At 39.9% G+C, this 25,278-nt stretch overlaps 1 protein-coding gene across 2 annotated transcripts in view; it reads left to right on the top strand.

The window, feature by feature from the left end:
* Positions 1-24,520, top strand: part of whrna (whirlin a) — a 161,887-nt gene extending 137,367 nt beyond the window's left edge. For both annotated transcript variants that reach the window (XM_038734254.1, XM_038734252.1), the window contains 6 exons: positions 437-658; positions 4,728-4,802; positions 6,990-7,566; positions 8,444-8,610; positions 11,060-11,182; positions 18,200-24,520. In XM_038734254.1, the coding sequence (XP_038590182.1) occupies positions 437-658; positions 4,728-4,802; positions 6,990-7,566; positions 8,444-8,610; positions 11,060-11,182; positions 18,200-18,382 (1,347 nt within the window). In that variant the 3' untranslated portion in view covers positions 18,383-24,520. The remainder of the gene's footprint in view (positions 1-436; positions 659-4,727; positions 4,803-6,989; positions 7,567-8,443; positions 8,611-11,059; positions 11,183-18,199) is intronic.
* The last annotated feature ends 758 nt before the right edge of the window (positions 24,521-25,278 follow it).

Raw genomic sequence — 25,278 nt, 5'->3', positions numbered from 1 at the left:
CACTGAAGCAGTTGCATTTAAATTTAAATAAACTGTTGTTCGCACCAAAACATTTGTTACTGAGCATCAACTGGTAATAAAGTTTAAGCACACAATTCTCTTCTTTGAAGAACACTCCTATGGTTGAGCTGTTGGACTGTTTCTGTGTTGGTTTTAGAGGGGGAAAAAAGAAAAATTCAGAAAAGTCAGCAGGGGTAGGTGTTCTGTTATTTTCTTCAAGGGAACGCTCTCATTTTGATCCACTCATCTCACAAATCCAGGCAGTACTGAAGGTTAGTCATCTCAGCAACTGTCAGTTCAATCTGTATCAGAATAGACTTTAATGTAAACATTTAAACAAAGGCTTCAAAGCTTTAAAGCTTTAAAATGAAGTTTAAAGTTTGGGTGCAACAGAATTGTAACCGCATCTCCCTTCATCCCCCGTTCCTTCCTCCAGTTCTCTCTGCTGTCAGAGGTGCGAAGCTTGGTCACCCCACAGGACCTGGAGCATTTTGACGGGCTGGTGCTGCGACGGGAAATTCAGGCTCTGAAGGCGCGACAGGGGACAGCTGGGGCCACAGCATACAAACCAGACTCCCTGTCCATGGTGTCATATCCAGACACCCTGACCTCATCTTCAGCCAGCTTCATGACCAACACCACCCTCAGCTCTGCAAGGGTAGGCTGGGTTTATTAGTTGGATAGTTACCTGGCTATTCTTGATTTAATGTGTTGTCCTCAGTTAGTTGAGATGAGCAATTTTTCATTTCCTTTTTCATTTAAGAATTATTAGAACATAAAATGAGTTGAGTGCTGCTGTTTTATTTTTCTGGTCTGCCTCGCTGTCTGTTTGGATTGTGAATGGTTCCTTTTATGTTTGGTTGTCCGCTCACTTTCACTTTCTGTTGTGTGTGTGTGAGAGAGAGAGAGAGACAGGGGTAGAGAGGGTATTGTGATATATTTCCATGGATTATAACAGATTCTGCTGTAGAAAAGATCCCAGTCTGTTGTGGACTTTGTCTGGCTGAACAATGACATGTTTCAATGCCTCCCTGTTGAGATTGAAAAGTCTTTCGGCTGATATTTGATAGGTTGTGTTTTTCTTCCACCGCAATAATCCCCCTCAACCCAAAAACCTCCCCCATCTCTCCCTCCATAGGAAAGGCTGCTCTGGCTGATAGATATGATGGAGGTAGGAATCACTGCTGAAAGTGATGAATGCTTTCCAACACAAACCCACACACACACAGGATACACAACAAAGAGATGTAAAGTTGCCTGTGGGCAGATGTGCATACAATACATACCGACTCTCACCTTGGTTTGTGGTTTTGCATTGAATTTGTTTGCAGTGTTTTTCTTCTGTCTTGTTTTTTTTCATTCTTTACCTTGATTTGGACAAGAAGTGTAGTGCTTTCAAAGAAAGTGAGTCTCTCCACGGTCCTAATGAAGTCCTAAAAGACTATTTTGTGACCGTCCAGGAAGTATCTAGCTGTTTTTGTGTGGATGACCTCACTGTTACAGCTGGGGTAATTCATACAGGGGCTCATTGGTATTCCCTCACCCCATTCTCTCTTCAGTTTTATTACCAAAAACCTTTCTGAGCTGTGCTCATTATAAGAGGTGTCCAATTGCAACATGAAATGTTTTGTTGTGTGGGGACAATTTTGGTGACAATGTAAAAGGTCTTCAAATTGAACCTTTTGACAAATTCCATATTTTCCAGTGAGAATCAGTCATAAAGTTTAGTTACCTTTGTGTTAAAATGTTGCACAAGGTTTGAGCATTTTAAAAAATGGGTATCCACTTTCTTCTATGGAAATATTTTAAAGAGGATGTGATAAGATGAGATAGGCAATCAACTGAGCAGCAGTAACTCTGAAAAATCAGGGCATTTTGTCCTTTTAATGTATCTTGATTTTTGTGTTTATCTTGTAAAGTGTGTATATATATATACAAACCCTGGTGGATAGACACATTACTTGACATTAATTGAACATACTCTTTTGTCAGATTTACTCAGTTAGCTAAATATACAGTAGTATAATGATGTGCTGTAGCCACTCCTCAGATGAAACTATGGTTCCAGGCATGAAATTCAGTCCTTCTTCACTACAGCAAAGCACATTAACTTGGCTTTAGCCATTTAGAGAAACAACATATTGTGATGCATACCAGATTCTCACTTTTTACATTTTAATTTGATCAGGATTTATTTTAAATTGGGATACAAGTGCCCCGAACACCCCTTCCCATCTGCTCTGGTTGTGTTTCTAATCATATCTGTAGTTTGCTGGGAAGCTTTTTTGTTCATTTAAGTTTATAGATGGGCCAACAATTCAAAGCCAAATGTGTTAGTATGTGGTAAATGTGTCTGTATCCAAGTGTTTCGCTGTGGATTAAGATGACTGCACAGATGTCTACACACTTATGCACACACACACACACACACACACACATACACACAGTGTCTAAGCTGACAGCGGGGCTGTTGACTGTCTGCAGATTTTTCCACCAAACAGTCCTTCCTATTCAGAGGCCTCAGATGGGTTTTCTCTGCCTTTCTGCATTTAAATGTGTGAAAGGTGTGTGTGTGTGTGTGTGTCGGTCTGTCTGTCTGTCTGTCGGTCTGTCTGTCTGTTTGTCTGTTTGTGGTGTTTTGGACCCATGGTTGACTGCTGTGTCAAGCAGATTAGAGAGCTGGGTGGGTTTGGAAGGATAACAACATCGGATTTCTGAACCACACTCAAAACCAGGTGTATTGTTAACTGCATACCAATTCATGTGTACACACACAAACACACACACACGCACACACACACACGTTATGGTAAAAGACACACAAGCACAGTTGCAGCTGGATTACTGTCTCGCTGGTGGGCAAACATAATGTCGGATGATTCTGCAAAACATCACATTACATTCAGTGACAAGGATTTTTCAGATTTAATGATGATTTTTTTTATCAGATTATTCCTACTAATATCTGTGGTCAGCTATGGTTAAGATGTGGTTACATTTTGGGCAACTTAAACACTTTCAAAATAAAGAAACAACAAACATTAATTATGCGTCTGAGACAGGTTGTGACAACACTGAATAAAAAGTTTTCAGTGATGACATACAAAGGTACATACTGTACATGCACGTTATAGAAGAATACCATGGCGTCATCCTACTGCCTAACCCACAGTTGTTGTGAAGAGAATAAATGATTGCAGGTGTTGTAAAATTGGGTCTCATTGTATAACAAACTGTCAGACTGTCAACAGTCTGCAGTGTTTTTGCATCTTGTAAGTCTATTTTAGTTCTGAACACAGCCTTGCACAGACTAAACACTGCAAGGCCACCAAGTGCCACAAAAAACCTTCCACAATCAGCCATCTGTGGGCAAATCGATAGTCTTTGTAATCACAATTGCTTGCACTGTTGTTGCAGTTTAACATCTGGGATCCTCTCATCCTCCTCTTTAAACATTTGCTGCTTCTCATAGAAAATGAATCAGCGCTGCAAGTTCAGCCTAGCTCGGAGTGTTTGTCCAGACTGCACAACATTTGTCTTTAAAGGACAGTTTTGGTGATCATGACTTAAATTCCTGCTGTGGCTTAGTTGAGAAACAATATCAGACTACATGTAGAACCGATTGTAGGTTGCAGGATTGGTATATCAACAACCGTGGCATTGGGAGAGTCATGGTCACAAAGTCATGGTGTGCCGTAGGTGTTGTCAAACAAGGCAAAAGAATGGTGACATGCATGTCTTTTTTGTCATGAGGTGTCACAGAATCAGAATCAGTTGTTTTCCACAATAAAAAACAACACAGGGCAGATTTTTGTATGTAAAATTCACGATGCACCACATCTGTCAAATCTAGGAATTACAGAGCTGAAATTGTTTTGTCTGATCCCAGCAGTCAAATGTGTTGTGGGCCAACTCCATATTGTCACTTCCTGCATTTGCACTGAATGTTGGCATTGGATGTAAGTCATGTTCTGCAGAATTGCCTAATATGATTCCTGGGTAGATTGTGATACACATGCTTCCACACACACACTCCGTGGATGGTAACTACACAGCGTGCTCTGAGTGCTTACAGTGCAGAGCAGCGTCTCCGTATGTAGAAAGTCGAATGACTCTTGTGATAAATAAATTGTCTGTAAGTGCTCCCCGTGCTGCAATGGGGTAATTAAACAGAATTGATGGGGTTTTGTTTTGGTTTAGTGGCAGAGTTAAATAAAGGGCAACGTTTCTCTGAACTCCTCTGCTCTGAAATCGCTCACAGATATGCTGCAAATTACCTCCTCTGCACCATGCCGGTGGGATTGAGCTGCCAAATCCTGCTTTGAACGGAGCTGATGGTCCTTCATTGATTTCACAGCATGTGTGTTTAGCTTGTGGAAGAAGACATAATATCTGTGTGCAAGTGTGCATGTGTGTGTGCCCTATTTGCTTGCCTTCCTTTTAAACTTTGAGATTGGCAAGCAAATGTGAACAGACACTGACGTCTTTCCTTTTTTCTAGGAAACGTGGAACATCCACCAAATCTAATTTAGCATTTGTTTTGAGACAAACACAAATCTGTGTTTAACATCTGCTCACAAGCTTTCTCTCTCTCTCACTTTAATCACTCTCTTCTTCCTCCTCCCTTTCTGTTTCCCTGTCATCTATCTTTAATCACACTCCCCTCTTTCTCTTTCACCTCTGGACCTCTCGTCTCTCTTCCTCCTTTTCTTTCCTGCATCTCCTAGAACGACAGCGTGGTGGAGAGTAATGAGGATGTTCCTCCGGAGAGTCTGAACACGCTGCTGACCGACATCTCCCTGGTGAGCCTGGCAGGAAGGCCAGCAGGCACAGCCCCTGCTTTGGCCTGATAAAGATGGATGCCACACTGGGGAGAAGTGAGGAGGGGTGGGAAGAAAAAGTAAAAAAAATAATAAAATAAAAATAAAAAGAGGTAGGGACAGATGGAGGTACTTGAGACGTCGCTGACCTGCAGGCTTTGTGTTGTAGACTGAGGTGGAGTGGAGTAAGTGTTTGCACCAAATGAGAGTGAGAGAAAGAAAGAGAAGTAGAGCATTGTGAGAGTAAGGGCCGCTGTAGTCTTTCTTCATCTTTTCTTTGTATTGTGGAAAGAGCGGAGTAGAAGCTGATCACTAAATGCCACCTGGCATGTCCAATTCTCCTCCTAACTCTCAAGGACTGTATATATATATATATATATATATATATATATATATATATATATATATATATATATATATGTGTGTGTGTGTGTGTGTATAAATATATAGATATAGATATAGATAGATATATATATATAGATATATATATATACATTTATATAGCAGTTTACAAAGCAACAAGAGCAGGAGACAAGAGGGCTCATTGAGGAGATCACCAAGGCTACCTGCCACTCAAATCATCACTTTTCTTTTGTATACTTTATTTTACTCTCATTTTATGTTTCTTTCCATACACTGGTGAGCCACTCATGTCTCAGTGTTGTTCATTCCACTGTTCAGTTTGCGTTTGAGCACTCTTACCTTGAAACACAGGATACCGGTGGAATCAAACCGACAAGCAGCGATGTGTTCAACCTGGGCTGCGTGTGTTAAATGTCTTAAGATTGGCTGTTATTGTCACTAAAACTGGTGGAGTGGGTAAACAGGTGTCTAATACAGTTGTGTGAGTAAAAATTGGTGCGAATCATGAGGGAAGAATGCGAACAGTGGGTTTAAACTTTCCTTTTACACGCTCTTCCTCTGCATGTTACAAATTAGGGGTGTAACCATACAGTCACCTCATTTTCAGTACAATGCAGGGTTCAAAGTTGGTAAACAAAAACTGTGACTGTAAAATGTATTATTTATTCCCCTTTTGATGTAAAATGTGCATATATTTTTGTTACCATTTCTTACATATAATGCTTTGAGTTATATTATGTCATACATATGATGTTGGCTGTTAAAACTAAACAAAGCCAAGTTCAAATAATGAGGTAAACATATGTAAAAGTAAGCCCTGTTAGAAAAAAGCTCAGGCTTCAGACTGCTCTTAATACTTAGTTTCCAGGAGCTAAAATGGCTTATGTTTGGATAGAGGTTGAACTGAAGGGCTGCATAAAGTATATGATAAATAAGGATTTAATATTTTTAGACTGTCAATCTGGAATCCCAGAATAAAAATATAGACTCGGAAATGAGCACAATAGGGCCCCTTTAAATGGTTGTTTCACCCAGATTACCAAAAACATATTTTCTTTTACCTGTAATGGCGTTTTGTTTGTGGTGCTCACAGCATTGAAAAATTAGAGTCCCTGTTGTTCTGGAAAATCCACACACTACTCACTGTGATCACTACAATAGAATGTAGGGAAAATTGTTGACAGTTTTCGGTGCATTATGCTTTAGTTAGTTATAACTAAGTAAGTTATTGGGACATTGTTTCTGGGAAGACATGTTGCTATTGAATTTAAAATGAAAATTGTCAATGCTGGGACTCCCACAAATGAAACTCCATTCACCACTATTGTATTACTGTGGCAGTAGAAATCTAACAACATGGGCAAATAAAACTAGGGTTAAGAGGTAAGTAATCTCAGCAGATCTGTATCTACATGACATATACAAAAGAAGAACAAGTAAAACCTTAATGTCCTCATACAGACTAAATTTCTTGAAACTGGTGTAACATATTCTCAAAACTCCTCATGTCGCCCCAAATTCTAATTTAGACATCTTCTGCACATACTGATTTTACATTTGTTAGGCAGGATTTTTTTTTTTAGGACTTTAGGCTTGTGAATATTTTTACATAGTAAGTGAAACCTTTACAGCATTAATGGATGAAATAATATTGCGCCCTCTGGCATTTTACACAGCTAATTTATTGCATAACTATTTTTTAGCTCCATAATGCATACAGAACGGTCACATTTTGTATCGCAGTATATTGTGCCATAATATATTGTTACACCCCTAATCAATGATGAATATGTCCTCTCACTTCAGGACGAAGTGCAGTCCTTCACAGCTGAATCCCCCCCCTCCTTCAAGCCTCCGCCCCCACCAGGGGTGCAGAGGCACCCAAGTAAACGAGATCAGCTCAACAAATGCCCCTCATCCGAATCCTCCCACTCAGGCTTGTACTTCACAGCCCCGACCTCTCACAACCACAGCAAAGAGCCAGGACACACCCCCGCCTCGCCCTCACTACACCACAAACGAGAACATCCCATGGACCCTTCTCGGGACTACGCGGCCATAAGAAAGAGAAAACCCTCGGTACCTTCCAAGAAAGAACAAATAACAGCTGCTCAGTTGTCCATGGTCACCCAGCACAACATCGGCCCCTTCCCCAGGGTCCAATCCCCCAGCAGAGGCACCACACCTGCTACCCCCTCCCCTTCACCACCGCCTCCACCTCCACTCCCTGCTCCTCCTCCGCCCCCTTCTCTGCCCCTAAAGTCAGTGTCCATGTCCAAAGCCTCCTCTCCTGGTTCTAAACAACAGTTTGTTACAGTGGAGGTTCACAGGCACAACGCAGAGCCCGACGTTAACGAGGTGCGGCCGCTGCCCCAAGCTCGAGGTGAGGACATCGAGCTCCGGATGTAACCTGACATGTATCAAGGGTCACATTTTTGTCATTTGGGTCCTCAAATTAATAACGTGGACATGTAGAGCTGCTACTAACTCTTATTTAAAATTATGATTTATCCACAACATATTTTTCCAAATTAATTGGTTAGTGTTTTGTAGTGAAAAATGCCCATCACATTATCCCAGAGCTCAAACTGAGATATTCAAACTGCTTCTTTTGTCTGACCAGAAGTCAAAAATCCAAAAGTATTCCATTTACAATGACAGACATAGACAAGCAACAGCATTTCACAATTTTGCAATGAGTTAAACAATTAAAGCTGGGAAGCATTGAAATACAAAACGTAGTACTTCTCACCTAACTTTTTCTAGTATTTGTAGTGATTATGAGACATTTAGATTAGATACTGCAGTTTCAGGATTCATTTAATTACACAGTTTCAGTTATGAAGATGTGTATAAATATCATATGGATAATCTCTCCAAATATGTATTTACTTGGGCTTAATGGGCTTAAATGAGCAATTACACAGAACATTGTGTACGACTGCCACTACATGCAAGACATCGCTAATCTTAATACGCTTTTAATCTTATATTAAATTTTAAAATCTGATCTTTTTCCAAACGAATCTTAAAGTCCTTTTTTTTGCAGTGCAGTTAAACTTGACAACATCTTAAACAAAAGACAATCTTTCTTTTTTTTTCAATATCCCCCTAAACTCAAGAAAACTTTAAAAGTTTAAGTAAAAGTGTAAAACCAATAAAGGTAAAGTGTTATATTGCTTTCATACAATAAGATTGAACGCCAAACAATGTAAAGTATGTTGAGATTCCCATCATCACGTCTGCCTGTTTGCCCTCAGGTGGCGCCCTGTCTCAGCTGTCAGACAGCGGCCAGACTCTCAGTGAGGACAGCGGGGTGGACATAGCTGAGTCAGGACACATCAGCAAAGACAGCAGCCCCCATTCCTCACGCACACGTCAACCCCGAGACACCCTGGGGGGCGGGGGGGACAACCCCTCCAAACCGGTGAGGGGGTGATTCAGAACAGCTCTGAGCCAAACATGGATGGATGAGTGGATTCATTGTTAAACTCTGAGGAATGAGAAATGTATTAAATTAATTAGGCACAAATAGTAATTTGTGCCATTGTATTTCTGTCTTTGGGAGGACCAGTTTGACTGAGATCTTTTGAAGTTCAGAAAACTGAGGACATTTTTGCATGGTTAAGAAAGTGATGTCAGTTTTGGAAATTGATGACATTTTCAAAAGTGAAGATATTTTTGGAAAGTAAGGATATTTTTGGAAATTAAAGACATTTTTGTAGATTAGACATTTTTGGAAAGTGAGGAAATTTTGTTGGATCCTCACTTCTTCAAAGGGCTGTTTTGAGGGTTAGTACTCGGTTTTAGAGTTAAGGTTAGAATTTGTTTTAGGTTAAGGTTAGGGTTAGGAGCTAGGGAATGCATTATTATGTCACTGAGGGTCCTCACAAACATAGAAGTACAAATGTGTGTCTTTAAAAAACGAACAGTTACAGGCTGATATATTGACATGCTTTTATTGCCTTCAGGGTCTCTCAGTCCTAACCGTGATCTCTTCTCTCCTCCCTCTGTTTGCTCACACAGACTGTTTCCTTTGTTTCACTCATTTGTTTATTTCTCACTCATGTCATTCATTCAGTCACATGCTCCATCATTTATTTCATCACACACTGCTGTGTAGCATAATGAAGCTCTCAAATCGCTCTCTGGTTCTTATTGATTGATGGAAGGAATAACAAGTAAGGATGGGAGTAGGCGGATTTTTTATGATGAGAGGGCTGTTAGATTCAGACTGGAATTATAATGAAAATGCAAATGCTGAATTGGCTTTGTGTCATAAAAAGCTACATTGTATTGCAAAGGAGCAAGGTATTTCCTTCTGTGTGTTCATGAGTGTCAAGCAAGGGCTGAAAAGAGAAAAAATATATCTGCTGATAAAACCATCCCTAAATAAACTTATTATTATAGTTTACTCATTCTTATGTCGGTCAAAAGACACAACATTGTCTGGTATGGGATTGTCGGCAGTTCTATGTAAAAGTGGTCCAGAGTCACTGAAGAAAATATTGCAAGCCACATATTATGTTTGAAAGAAGGCTGAAGTGAAGGTGAGCTAACCATATTGTGTGTTATATACCGTAAGAACCTAAGTTCATCCCCCTCTGCTAGCTATTCTCTTTACCCTGAAGTTGAGTTTGTTTTCATTTGAGTTTCATTTATTAGCCTTTCTTGAAAAGCAAAAACAGGTTTCTGGGGTTTTCTAAGATACATGTGTGTCTACTGTACTGGATAGTAAAATGGTAACAACTCTTTTTTAACAAATGATAATTTGTTTTTTGTAGCAATAGATTTTCACTTCAGCAGCATGACAGTGGTTTAGGGACGTGTTGTTATTGAAAATAACAATGAATCATGTGACTGTAATGTGAAAAGAATCATTAATAGTGACAGTTCAGCAAATATTTGATGTTAGAGGCTTTGGCTCATAGTTTTGGTTTTGGCGCATGTCTACTGCAAGCACCTGTTTTTAGCAAACAAACTCTGATAAACCCACTGTACACTACCTGCCCAGCAACAGACAGAAATTTTCAGCTACCCAGATAATTTTCTTAGTCTCTTGGTGGAGACCAAACCAGAGCTAAAAAGAGAGTGAATACATACACAAAGACATCCCCAAATGAATGCTAATGTGACTGTCCACTGGATGTATAGGCAACCGTTTGCTAACATGTTGGCAACTCTATAGGGTGTTAATGTGTGTGTCTGTCAGATTGTTTTAGAATATTTCTGTGCCATAATAGTAAAAAAGAAGAAACTAATTGAAGCTTTAGAATTGTACTATCCAGTACATTACACATTGTCTTTCTTAAATTATTTCCAGGGGGCATTTTGCCTTTATTTGTTATTGACAGAAAACATGGGGCACAGACAGAGGGGGTTATGAGATGCAACAATGTGGAATTGAACTGTGGACGCTGCAGCACCACTAGGCCACTATTGGCATTTATCTTAGAATATGGACATAAAATCCCAGAAACATGTTTCAGATTAACATACAGATGAAAGAAACCCCTTTAGAAAAAAAACTGGAAGAGAATCTTTACGAGAGCTGACATGAAGGTGATATAGATAAAGTGAGTAGTGAGTAAAATAGCTTTAAAAATATTTGTTTTTCTGTCCTCTGACTGTTGAAACCACTAAATATGGTCAATCATTTGTGAAAATGTCACCAGGATTTAATATGTGCATGTTAATATAGACTCTTGAGCGTGTGTGCTCAGAGAAAACAAAACACTTCCTTGGATAAATGAAGGCAGAAAAATATATGTGTGCATAGTGGCACAAAGGGGACAACAAACGGGAGGTTGTGTAATGTTTTAGATATAATCAAGTTATAAATATGTTATAACTTTTGCTTCTATCTCTCTCTTTAGCCTGGGCTGTTGGAGCCCACTTCTACACTAGTGAGGGTGGCAAAGAGTGCCAGCACCCTGGGTATTGCCATTGAAGGTGGAGCCAACACTCGCCAGCCGCTGCCACGAATTGTCACAATACAGGTGAGTCAGGAAGAAAATAAAAATGTTTAAAATAATACCCCCACTAAACTCACCTCTAGTTAATCCAGTATCCTTATTAACATGCAGTCGGCTCCATTGTGGGGAATATTCTCCTCGTATTGTTGGCTGATGGTACCATGCACACACCTTCCAGGTGGGATTTAATGCCCTTTAGGGCTTTGTATGAATTCACACTGCAGCTGAACTCACACTGAGATTCCTGCTAATTTTGTACTCATTGGAGCTCTCACAAGATTATAACATTAATGGCATTTACAAAAAAAGGCTCGACTGCGTGGAGACTAGCAGTTTACTGCAATTACCTTTACCAATTACCTTTTACCTTAAGTATGAGGCTGTTGAGGCAGTGTAATGTTGATGCTTAGGAATAAAGACAGAATGCAGGATCAGCAGCAACACTGTGAGTATAGAGCGCCATTTATATAAAAGCTAAACATTAGGCTCAGTTCAGAATATCTTTATGTTTAGTTTAATGATGAGGCTGTACATTTTACATTTCAAGCATACATTTTACATTTGATGCATATTTTGAAAAATACTGGAAATTCGGATCTCCCAGTTATGCAGAATGAAATCCAAATATTGACAGCTTAGCTAGAAATAACAGGTTAGTCACCTCTGAAGAAAGGTATTACTGTGACTGGATGTAGATATATCTGTTAGACATGGCAATTTATAAGTCAACAAAGCCTTGCATTAGCCCAGGACCATCTGTAGCACTAATCATTTCCTAACCACAGAGAACCAGGGAGAAATCAGAGCAGGGAGCAGCTAGACACTACAGTCCACACCCTGTTCAAAGCTGTCTGTCAGCCTCCCACTCCACAGAGGTGGTGATTGAAATAGAAAAGGGGTTGCTGATTGCGAGGGGAGGGATAAAAGGTTTGGAAATCAGCACATTCAGAATCAAAGAGTGCACTGGAAGAAAGGCCAGCAAGTGTGAGTGAAGGATGCAAAAGAAGCAAGAGTGATGTTATTAAGGAGAGGAGGAATGAGGAGGATGTGTACAGATGAAGAAATGGATGTCTAGTGTTGTGAGTGGATGCAGTATTTGAGTAAACAAATGTGATTTAATTCCCAAAGTGCAGTTGTTCATAAGTGCCTGTGATACAAACCCCCCAAACAAATACAGGAAGATGACATATGAACTTCTCTTCCTTTTACACTTGTATATCTGATGTTTGTGTTTCTATTTTTTCTCCTGAAGCAAGAGCACACCTAGCCCAATTTTACATCAGAGCCGCTTCTTGGCTCTATTATTGTATGTTCCTTAGCTGTTTCTTAGCTCCATTCACTCAGAGATAACAAAGCACCAGCTCTTAAATGAAGAAGATATTCTAATACTTAAAGGTGAAAAGAGTTTAAATTATTCAAACATGAACAAACTTTATCAACTAGTATGAGAAGCAACTCTCAAAGTTCTGACGTTATGTCAATGATGTATATATATATATATATATATTGTGTTGCATCTACTGAAGTTCACATTCTAACCAAAATACACAAATCCTGTTTATCACAAAAAGCGCTATTGAAAGTAACAAGTAAACAGTGGCTTGTCACTTTTCAAGAAGGCCAGCACTGCAGCTTTTTGTACGTATTCATCTGATTGATTCGCAAGTCAGGAAACATCCCTTCAGCCCGTGATTGTCTATGACATAAGCACACAGAGAAAGAAAGTTATGTTTAAGAAATGAAGCCCCTGAAGTAGTTTGACCCTTAACCAATCCTTCTCAACATCAAAGACTGAGAGACTAATAAAAATAAAAAGGCAGCTGATTGTAATGGATAATAGCAGAGGAAGGTGGTGCTCTGTCACTGTGGCTTTGGTTTTTAGGGACAAAGACATGAGGAGGCACAGTGCAGCTGCTTGAAAAAAGGTGATAATTTATTTCATGAGCTCACCTTCACAGAGTTACAAGTTAATTCAAACCATTCAGGCAAAGTAGAAATTTGAATCAGGTTAAAATTATTGCTGGGTCTCTGTTATTATTTTTCAAACTGCATAGATTTCATCCAAACTTTGGTTTGCTGAGGTGCAAACCCAATCAATCACAAGCGATACAAAGCCACAAGTTACATGACACCACTGCTACATCCCTGAACAATAACACTGTAGCTTCACTGTTATTTAGAGACATTAATAACATCGCAGCCTCAAGGTCAAATGTTACAGAAATGGAATTTTCAAGGTAGTAAAGTGTGCTATGAAAACTTTGATCACCTGAGGAAAGCTAACTCAATGTTGTTAGGCCCTTGTGCAAGGGACACAACCTTAGTGCTTCCCCCAGTAAGGACCAAGAATCCAAATGATACATTTGCTAAAAAATTTTTTTTAAAAAGCAAGAACATAGTTTCTCATTTTGTTTCTGGCTTTCCCATGGGCATCGGTTCTATCTGGGGGACACAAGAAGGCATCACATCAAAGCTACACAATACTATTTCTTTGCAGTATTGGAAGTAAGCACAGCGGAGCCGTGATACAGCTTCTGCATTTCCTATCTCTCTGGGAACAAGGGCTGTCGCCTCAAGTCACCTCAATCATGCCTGCTGAGGATGAAGTACAGATGAGTAAGCTCCTGCTGGCCGGCGGGTTGTTATCATTCCCGGTTACCGCTACCGAAGCGACAGCCCGTTATCACTGTCATCTTCCCATCGTGATGGCCGACTGCTCCACCAGCTCAGGGTAATTGTTGTTGACTCAGTAAATAAGAGAAGTGATGATGCAGTCCTGGTGTGGAAGGCACTGCTGGTGTTTTTAGCCATCAAAGTTGCAAGTAATAAGGAAGTCAGCGGTCAGGGTCAGGAGGTGGAGAGCACAGAACTGACACAGTGGAAAACATGGTTCTGTGTCTAAATTGGCGAAAAGACCACAAGAAAGTGGAGCCTAGTGATTTTTGGGATGTTGTTAAGACTTTAAAGCAGCATTAGGTATTTTTTATGGCTACATGATGGTAGAAGAACTCCACAACAAGATTACAGTCACACTGCTCTGACATTTTGTTGCTTTATAAAGTTGCTATTGCTAACATGTTAGCAAAAAGATATCCAGCATACACAGAACAATATTATCGGACCAGACAGTCCACTAGGAAATAGCTTAAACCGTCTACATTCTTTTTATCTTGGAGACATGGTGGCTTCTGTTGTGGCTGGTTTGCTTTTGAAAGAAGAAGAAAGTGATTGGCTCAGGAGTAGCACAACCAATCACGAGCCAGTCATCAACACGGAGGCACGCTTCCTCGGCACCCCTGTGATGAACTGCGATTCTTCAAATTTTGAGAGCCAGAGGTTTGTAATTCTGCAATTAATTCGGCGATTAAGGGACGTAAAGAACACACTGCTTCTTGCATTGGAACGTAATGCCGGTAATGGATGTAAATCTTCCACAGCAGAGATGTCCAAATTGAATGCACAGTGAAAGTAATTTAGAGGAAAAACTGGTCTGCGCAGTCTGTGATTAAAATGGATGGAGGCTGCTGGTGATTTCCTCCTTCAGACTGCAGAGAGGGAAAGGACAGCAGTCATGACTTCCTCTGTGCATGTGACCTTAGAGGAGAGGCACATAAGGTGAACAAATGTGACTTTTTAATTCAAGTTTGCTTCAGAGAAACAAGAGTGACATGAGCATGCCGTGGATGAACTTTATAGAGTGAGTTTTTCAGGGCGGAGAGAGGCCTTAGACGCTTACTTCACACAGAAGATAACCCCCTCTGTTCTGCAGTTCACACCGTGGGCAAGGATGCTGAAATTGATGGCATTCCAGTCAAGTTTTACTGATTCTTGTGGGACTTGTTGTGCAGGGATCTGCTGGCTATTTCAGAGTCTTCTGATTTCACTGCCAAGGAGCTGAGACTTGCTCAAGAAATGAGACCTGAGACCTTGTGTGTTTTGTGAATGTGTTTCCTGCATGTCTCAGGGTAACAATAACAGACCACATTTTTTAATCACATGTGAAATGTGTGATGATGTACTGGAACTGCAAGAGGGAAGTGTTGCCATTCAGGAGAAAGCAGGGTCCACTGATAACGTTTTTTAACACCGGCCTTGTCGGGCAAATGTGTTAAGAATCTAGTGGTAACAAAAATAAATAAATTCTACAGGCCCTGATTCAAATTTAAATTATGTCACAGCGACTGACAAAGCCATTGAGCGTCTATTTACCCGGGTGAAATGTAAGGGAATGAAGTATTTGTGTTGTTTTATTTGTTTTTGTTAATCAACTGTTTCCCCACTTTTTTGAATACAAAAGTTCAAACAGGCATCTGTAGAACATGATGTTAGTTCATTACAATACAACTCAGAACATGACAGCCACTAGCGGAGCAGAGCAAAGTCTTGGAGAGTAGAGCAGACGTAACAATATCGCTCGCAAAGGCTGCCTGCATGCATTTACTGAGCCTTCACTGTGTGCACTGAGGGCCAGACTGCAGAGGTGTGTTTGTGTGTGTGTGTGTGTGTGTGTGTGTGTATTTGTGTGGCTGTGAATGTGGTTTTCTGTGACAGTGTATCTATTTCCGTATACTAATGAACTACCTTGTCACTCGCTTGGGTTGGTTGGGTGTGTTTTGTATTTGTTTCATTTGTTTGTGTTCATTCCCTGCCTTGTGTTTGCTCTTCTCTGTAGTATGTGTTACTTTATTTATTAGTTAGGTGTACTTGTTATGAGTTCATCAGTGTTTCTAGTCTTGTTTCTATGTTCTTTACTTCTGTAGGTTTTTTCTATAAGTCACTTATGTTGTCTGTTATGTTTCATGTTGTGACATTGTTCCTTGAGTGTTTCAGTTAGCTTTACTTCCTGTTTTAGTTTGTAGTTAGTCTGCCCTAGTGTCTCTTGTCATGTTTTACTTCCTGTGTTTGTCCTTGATTGTTTTAGTAGTCTCACCTGTGTGTAATTAGTTTCTCCCTCACCTGTGTATTTAAGTGGTTGTCTGTCTTTCACTTGTTGCCAGTTCATTTTTTGATGTTTCCTGTATTTTTCTGTGTTTTTAGTGTTAGTTTGTCTCTACAGGCGTCTCTCTGTGTTTTGAGTTTAAGTCTCAAGTTTAGTCTCCTGTTTAGTTTCACGTCTCTCGGTTCCTTGTGGATAATTCTCTCATTTTATATTTTTTGACTTTGTTTTCACCTGTGCTGTTAGTTTTCACCTTAGTTGCAATAAACCTCACCAACTCTCCAGTTTCCGTCTCAGTATCTGCATTTGGGTCCTAAACTTCTGTTCTCCTATGTTCAGCCAGGAGGTTGATACTCATAACATACCTGTCACATTTATGGGAGGATGTTTGAATTTTAGCTTGGGCACTTAGAGGATTGTGTTTACTTCGGTGAAAAAGAACAAAAGTAAGGATCTCAGATTGTTGTAGAAACTCTTTGTAGGGCATCTGAGCTACAGAAGCAAGTAGACTTCTTTTTGGCGGGATAGCCTAGGACCCGATCTGCAGATTAGATGTAAATATAATTTTTACCTTTTGAGATTTTTGATGATTGCATTTGATCACAGACAGAAGTTCCTTTTTTTTTTTTTTTAAACAACTAAACTTTGATAAGTTGTAGGTCATTTTACAACACTTACCCCTTGTCTGATGAAATTTCCCAGCCCCTCTAAGACTCCAGTATGAAAAATATTGGTTCTGCTGCAAAGTAAAGTTGACTTTTAACTATTTGCTCAAGGTGCCATCATATTTCTTCAACCAAAGATAGCAACCAGTTCTCATTTTTATGACATAGCACTAAAGTTGAAACTTTTGTTAGCTAGATTAATTATTTTTTGTTTCATTTTAACACATGATTTTGTGCTTAGATTTTCCAGGTTTGTGTTTTTTGTTCTTCATGCATTAGATGGGAAACAGGTGCAGGGGCTTAATTTTTACATTGAGGCTGACATTTTGTATACTTGGCTTTGAACTGATAGCTGTTACAGTAGATTTATAGGGCTTCAGTCAGGAACATTTTTGTGTTTTTATCCTAAACCTATACTTTCTTCCGTGAGCCTCGCTTGTAGGAGTGTCCCAAGTCAGATTTGGCAAATTGCTCATTTCAACTTGATGAATGCCACCTGTTCATGTGTAAATACACATTTGTAAGATGTGATCATTTGTATGAACGCCCCCAACTTGCTATTTAAGGTTGCCTGTTCTTCTTTTGTGGGGAAGTTTCATCCTCAAAAATATCACCAGAGTGTTAAAAAGAACATCACACTGCTTCAAGTGCAGCTGTCAAAAATCAGCAAATTCAGGGTGCTTTCAAACCCAAACAGTTTTATTTGGTTAAATCGATCTCTGGTGCTCTGGAGGACAACCAGATTGAGACTGCCTGAAAAGAAGGGTCTCGGTCTGCTTCCAAGCAGACGCTGTTGTATTTTGTTTGAGGTGTGAAAGTAAAACAGACCAACCAAGGCACTGTGAAGCAGATATTTGATTTTAACATAAGTTACACTACTATTAAATCCATCTGCTGATCGTGAACTTACATCTCTCAATCTATATAAACAACACGCATAACATTTTATGCTCATCAACACTACAGATCAGAGAGTGTAAAGGACTAAAACCAGAAGGGTGTTGAACTTGTGTCTAGTACTTTTGCTCTGGGTTTGTTTGCAGTAAGTCAGCATTAACAGACTAGAACTTAAAACCAGACCAAATCTAAAAGGCAACAGTGTATCTTTTTTTCCTCGTTCCAGACCAAATTAACCAAACTACAGAGCGTGAGAGCACCCATAAACTCCAAATAAATTCCAATGAAGGTACTTGGGAGAAAGGCTGACTATGTGTACATGACTTGTACAGCCCTGTGCATGGTTGAACCACCCATGAATATAGTTTGTGCTGAAGTTTCTAAAATTGGTAAATCCCACAAGTTCAGTTAAATCACTTGTATGTGTCCCTTATTATCAGATTTGTTTGTACTAATGGTTCTGACACAAGGTCCATTTATTGTGTTTTTCATCAGTCCAAATTTTAAATAATCTCTCGCTCTCTCCCTCTCTCTCTCTCTCAGAGGGGTGGTTCAGCTCATAACTGTGGCCAGCTGAAGGTGGGTCAGGTGATCCTGGAGGTAAACGGGGTTTCCCTGAGGGGCCGTGAGCACAGGGACGCCGCACGCCTCATCGCTGAGGCCTTCAAGACCAAAGAGAGGGACTACGTGGACTTCCTGGTGACCGACTTCAACGTGGCGCTATAGCTGAGTGGAGGAGGAGAGAGGACGATGACGAGACCAGTACAGGAGAAGAAGAGTCTGGGGACAACATGAGAGGAAGAAATTCAAAGCATTTGTTGATTTAAATGGCACAACTCTTTTAGAACCACCAACTGATCTCTGAGCCCTTTCTCAAAAACCCACCCTTGAGTCTGGACACAAATTTACAAGGTATTACTTCTGCTGTGGACTTCATTCAGGATTCTCCTCAACATGTTACCTCCCCACTGTGAGACCTTATGCACTAAAAATGGAAAGTAGTGAAACCTATACGTTTTTGTTCTCTCAGCAACCATTTGAAACTCACTGGAACTTCTCGTAGCACTCCCAAGTCCCATGGTCAGTTTATTTATTTCTTTTTTGCTTCTATCTGAGAGACAACTGCACATCTAAGACTAATTCACGCTTGACTTTATAAGCTTGGATTTGTAAATGTAAAAATGAACAAATGTAGATACAGATGCATATATACCGTACACATAAAGATACTATATGAATTATAAAACCTGTGACATCTGTTGCATCATCGACATATAGTAATATATTTCAAAGATAATGATAATTCAGGCCATCCTGGCAAGTGAGGCCTGTCTGCGTACTACTACCCTTTCACAAATGAAGCTAACAAAGATACACATCATATGCTCATAATTGTTTAATGAGACAAACAAAAAGACACGTGAATGATGGAAATCTTCAGATGGGTTCCACACAAATGTGCGTTCATTTCCTTTTTCCTTTCTGCTTCTCCCTGTGTATCTGTATTGTTTGAGACTGTCCACACTTAGACAGCTGAATTTGAAAATGCTGTTTACGGGTGTCCACAATACAAACATTAAGAAGTGGCTAAGTCATTTTTTCTTTTTCCATTGGCAAACAACACATTTCCACATCACTGCCAAAACCTGGTAAGGAGTGGAACGGAGAGTCTAGAGTCTTAGCTGTTTAAAACTCAATTGTCACCTAAACTGTTTTAATACAGCCGATTTCACAATTTAGTTGACATATTTTTCTCTGTCTGTTTTCAGACACCTGAACAAGTATTGTAAGTAGTGAGCAATCATTTGATGGCAGGTTGTAAATGCTAGCTGTTAACCAGCAAGCTTTTCCTGTTTTGCTCCCGTCAGGCGTCAATAAAATTCCTAATAGTTCCTCCTTGAGCTGCTACTTTGTCAGAAATACAACAGAAGAGCAACTGGTGGATGTCTTTACAGTGCTGGCAAACAATCACATGGTTTTAATAAAGAAGTCAATAACTGGCCTTTTCCCATTGTGCTACGAGCCACTGCGGTCTAATTTCATGCTGCGCACATTGCGAGTGTGTTTAATACACAACAACAGTGCACAGCAAAACAAGTTGGCTACCTTGCTGAGGAGTTGGAGGTGTTCATCCTGTAGCTCTTCGTCTAACAGTTACACTGGATTACATGCTGCATTGTTTTCTTTGAATCCCTCATGCCTGTAGAAGCAATCTGAATGGCGGACCCTGCTCCATAACGATTGAAACAATAAGAGAGGTAATTACAGAATGTAAATACAGTTAATGATGAAAAATGTCAGCCATCAATAGTATGACAGTAGAATGACAACACCTTCACTGTAGCCAAGTTTCTTACCACAGTACAGACTAAAACACGAGGCCACTGTGTTCATATTCATTCACTCTAGAGAGCAATTTTAAAGACACTGGATCAAAGATGCATTGTCAGATTTGGCCAGTTTAGTGTGGTAGTACTCTGAGATGGGATAAAATCCCTCAGTTTTTCCCTCAGAGCGCTCAGTTTTTCTCCTGCGGCTTTCCTGACTGAATAACAATTGAGTAATTTTATTTTGTAATTTCATAGTTTCAATTATTTTCACCCAGGGGGGGCTTGAAACCGTGCTCAGTGCAGCAATTATGCCCAAGAGGAGAGTAATGAGACATTTAGAGGACGAGACTGCCAAAGATTTTAGAAACACGTGTGTGCACGCACGCACACATTTCATCCATTTATAGAAAAGCAATTAGGAGATAAGCAATCAGGTAGAGTGAGCAATGGAGCGAGAGAGAGAGAGAGAGAGAGGGGGAAAAGAACATGAGAATGAGTGAGTAACTAAAGTAACAAATGAGACGTGATTGTTGTTGGGGAGATGATTTGCTTCCTCTCAGGAAGGAGTGCAAGCGTGAAGAGGATGTACAGCAAACATCCTCCTCACGTGTCACTCCAGAGACTGACATTAGGCTGCAGGTAGAAACATGAAGTAATTGGTGTAATTAATCTAAGTGTGCTGTGCGTGGATGTGTGTTGCGCGTGTGTTTAATGTGAGTGGTGTGTGTCTGTCTGTAGGAAATGGATGAAAAGAGAAAAGATGTGCTCCAAACAAGGAGACGGCAAATAAAGACGAATGTAAATGTCATCAAGGGAGCTGCTGTATGAGACATACAAAGAAGTGAAGCAGTAGCCTGGCAGTCTGGGATTTGAAGAACGCCAGCAGAGCAGCTCTCTGAGAAATTGCTATCAAACACTCCTGAATCATTCCGATGACAAACTGAGGGAAGAGAACACCATATTCATGCTTTGTTTTTACAGCATCTACCGTCCATCTTCAAAATGTCATCATTTAATGAAGAAAAAACAAATGTTTGGAATGCACTTCTAAGATTTTTCAAAGGTCATACTCGTAACCAGTATGTTTGTACCTGTAATCCCAATAATAATAATCTCAAGAAATAGTTTTTTAAAGAATCTATTATTTCTTGATAGTCTTAAAAATCTGATAAAACCTTTCAGACGAAAGAGATGTTGAGAAGTAACAAAACAAACAATATTTTTTTAAGCTGCTTGACTTGATTTTGTCCTCTAGAGGCCTGAAAGTTAATTCATTCTTTGATTCCTTCTCTGTCGTGTTTCTATCACTCCACTATCCAGCCTCCTTTTAGCTATGGCTTGGTCTCCACCAACCCCTGTGAAAAATATCTGCCTCTGTAGCTGCACATGTTTCACTTTTGTACCAGGTAAAGTTTTGTTCCGCCGTTCTTTGGTGCTGGGAAGGTAGTGAGTTGATCACAGCTTGCTTACTGAAAATAGCTACCTGACGGTGTGTACAGACAAGAGGTGAAGCAAATTTAGAGGTACATTTTGCACTCTGCTCGTGCACTCCTTGCGCATTTTTGTATACGGTCTATGGCATGAACATGTGTTTTGGGGGAGGGGCTTTGGAGGGAGGCCAGAAGGATACTTATACTATAATTGGATACTTTCAAACTAGCTGGCTCCAATGCAGTTTCTCCAATGCTACCTACCCCAGCTTTAAACCACTAGAGGTCAGCAAAAACAAGATTTTCTGAGGTTACTCATTACTCAACATAGTTTCATGCATCCCTAACAAATATGCAAACTAGGCTTTTGTAAAACTTTTGTCTAACAGCTGACATGAAATTCCTCCATTCATCTAAAAATATATGTTTAGACATTTATTTTATGTAAGTGCTTGATGTCAAACTTTTCACATTAGAATTTTGTCCCAAATCAGAAAACTAAAAAGCCTTTATATGTTAACATTTCCAACTGACATGTTCCCATTTTCATGCAAAGTTAATTTCAAACCTGATTTTGGCACAGGATCAGGAAACATATATACATTGTATAAATGTGGACCACTTGAGCCTTCAAAACCAGAGTTTTTATGAATATTTAAATTCCCCTCTGCCTCACAGAGCGGCAGGTTAAAAGACAGTCAACATAAAAGTAGTGACGTGATACAACCGAAGAGGTGAATCAAGATGAGATAAACCCACTGTGTGTCTGTTTTTTTGTAGATTTTTAAAGGGCAGCCTGCACCTGTAAATCAGAATAAAATGTCAATAGTTAAGGCTTTAAAACAGGAAACAGGGAAAAGCTCCCATATACAAATAGTCTCAAATAGGCTACTGAGTACATCTATTCATTTGATATGCAGAAAATGTCTCTGTATGCATATTCAGGACGTGATACAAACTATCTGAAAAATAATGTACTTACCGCAACCACTAACAAACTTAAAATTCAGGATGCATCAGTGTGTGTGTGTGTGTGTGTGTGTGTGTGTGTGTGTGTGTGTGTGTGTGTGAGAGAGAGAGAGAGAGAGAGAGAGAAAGACAGAATGAGCTAGATAAGAAGAGAGCGGGAGATAGAGAGAGATTCACACACAGATGAGCGCTGGAGTGCGTCCTCTCAGTGGAATTACTCGCTGTTAAACAGTCGAATCTAGAAGGAATTGCAGCCTCACAGATGAAGGCTTTTGTGACACCATCCCTTCAAAGTGAGAAGAGGAGATGAGGAAAGAGAAAATGAGGAGAAAAAGAAGAGGATGTACATTGTTAAACACTGCTTTGGCCAAACCTTTGATGGAAAATAATACAACAATTGAATCTGTCCAGTGAGAACAACATACTATATCTTTAAATTAGATTTTATTTATTTTGCTTTTGAAGATCTTGCTAATAAACTGAAGAATTAAAATTTTCTCTATGGGTTAAGGGAATTCTCCCACTTCTGAGGCTACTAAAAAACCCTTTCAAATGCCTTTGGAGTAACTCAAAAATGCAATGCCACAAATAGGCTAAGGTTTCATTTGAAAATGTTCAATACCAAACTTTGTTTCCATACTGACAAAAAGAGTACTTACTGCCTTACCACAAGTATACAGATGTTTTTCTACAAAAGCCATTTTTCATTAAACGGATAAGGCCAGTATATTGTCAGCATATCCCATGAACAGATTTAAACCAACAGTGTGTTAGTCTGTCTCTGAATACTTTGTGACTTGCCCTGTCTGTGGCTCTCAGCCTCTAACCCATTAGTTCCTACTGAAGATGTAAATCTTCCAAAAACAATCACAACTATATAGTATAGCATATAGTTTCATTTTTGAAAAACGCTGCAGATTAATACACATTTGGTGCTCTAGTGATTATTTACAGCAGCAGGACTGACTGTATGTGGGACTGACTCAAGATGAACTGCGGTATCTGTGATATTTATAAAGAAGTAACATGTCAGCTAGTGCAACAATGTGGCTCAGTGATGCGTTTTTAATAGTTTGTGGACAACAATGGAGCTCTATGGCACAGAGGAATAAGGCTTTGGATACACAGACAGTATTTTTTAGTAGGATCAGTCCATTGTTGGTTTTTGTCTTTCCATGGGATTTGTTAGCAAACATCTCAAATGTTAAATGTTGTCTAAACATAAGCAGCCACACAACAACTGTGCATAAATAAAGTCTGAAATTGGGGGGGGTTATAGTTAATTTTTCAAACTGCCTCATCAAAGAATAAATGAAGAAGAGTCCATTAATGCCAAAGTTCCCTTGAGTAAGACACTGTTCCCCTCCGTGCTGCTGGCTGTACCCTGCTCAGGTGAAATGTAGATAAATGCAAACATGCCTCAGAGAAAGTCAAACGTGAAAACTGATGAATAAAGCTCTACAGGAAAAGCAACAGCCACAATGATATTAACCACACATTTATTTATTTAGACATTTATAAACCATGGTAAAGCTGTCTAATAATCATCCGTCAGCATCACAGAAACTTTTCGTGAGTGAACTCCATTATGACCCCAGCTTGTAGACACGTGTCGATAGTGGCTCGGCCTTTTCATTGACCTGATATTAAAGGGCCATCCAGGAGGGACGGATGATGGAGGGAAGCGATGTAAGCTGCTGACAGTCTCATTAGTCAGACTCCAAGACAGAGAGGTGCTGGCCTTGGCTCAGACATGAGACACGACAGCTCAGACATTGACTTGTTGCTCATGCTGTAGCAAGGTGCAAGGGTTTGCCCCCCACCCCCCACCCTTAACCCTTAACCACTGATTCCCCACAAAGGTCAGACTCATAAACCAACCAACACCACTTGTTGACTCTATTGATAATGTTTATTTGTTTCACTGAGTGTGCCTCCTGCTTTATTAGCTGCACATGTTGATTTTGTTGGTGTTCATTTTTCAACCCTGTTGCTTTTCTTAGTCCGTGAGTGGCAGTCCACCTGTCTTTTTGCCTGCTTCCTGCACATTTTAACGAGGAGTATTGTACGACAACATGCTATTTATACAGAAAGTGTGTTTAATTTTTCAATAAAGATATCTGCACAAAAACTAACAAGCTGCCTGCTTTTATTATTTTATTTTGATTATAAGGAGCTTGTCACTGCTTACCTAAATGGTCAAGTATGGAGATTTGTTTCTATTGTTTTGGGCCCCTTAATTCCATTGATGGGAGATCGTAATGCTGCACCATACAATGATATTTTAGACAATAGTGTGCTTCCAACTTTTTGGCAGCAGGTTGGGCGAGGTCCTGTTCTGTTTCAACAATACTGTGCCCCAGTGCACAAAGCCAGGTCTATAAAGAATTGGTTTTCTAGTTTGTAGCGGAAGACTGGCCTATACAGAGCGCTGAAACCCATCTAACACAAGTGGGATGAACGCAGACTGTTAGCCAGATCTTATCACCCAACATCAGTGGTTGACCTCTCTAATACTCTTGTGGCTGACTGGGAGCAGATCCGTGTAGCCAGGTTTGTAAATTCTGGAGGCAGCAGAATAACACCCATGGCACAACATTGTTGTAATGTTAAAGTGTCGACATGCTTTTTACCTTATACTGGTGAAACTACACAAACAGCGTATGGCAGACAACCCCGCACTTAAACGTTTCCGTTTCATTTGTCATTCCTTTGTCTCTTGTTCTTCCATGCTCTTTATAGATTCATTTTAGTTCAAAATTCCCTGCTTATATGTTTTAAATTTTCTTCCACTCCCAAAAAACAAATGTACAAAAGCAGCAACAAAACGCAACCCCAGATGGTAACAAGGTCAGCAGAATCACAGCTTTCATATTATAAGCAGAAAATACAG

The sequence above is a fragment of the Micropterus salmoides genome, unplaced genomic scaffold (genome assembly GCF_014851395.1).
Source record: "Micropterus salmoides isolate LMB-PRFRI ecotype aquatic unplaced genomic scaffold, ASM1485139v1 Ms_hic_scaffold_20, whole genome shotgun sequence".
NCBI classification, from domain to species: domain Eukaryota; kingdom Metazoa; phylum Chordata; class Actinopteri; order Centrarchiformes; family Centrarchidae; genus Micropterus; species Micropterus salmoides.
This window is presented reverse-complemented; position numbering and strand designations above follow the sequence as displayed.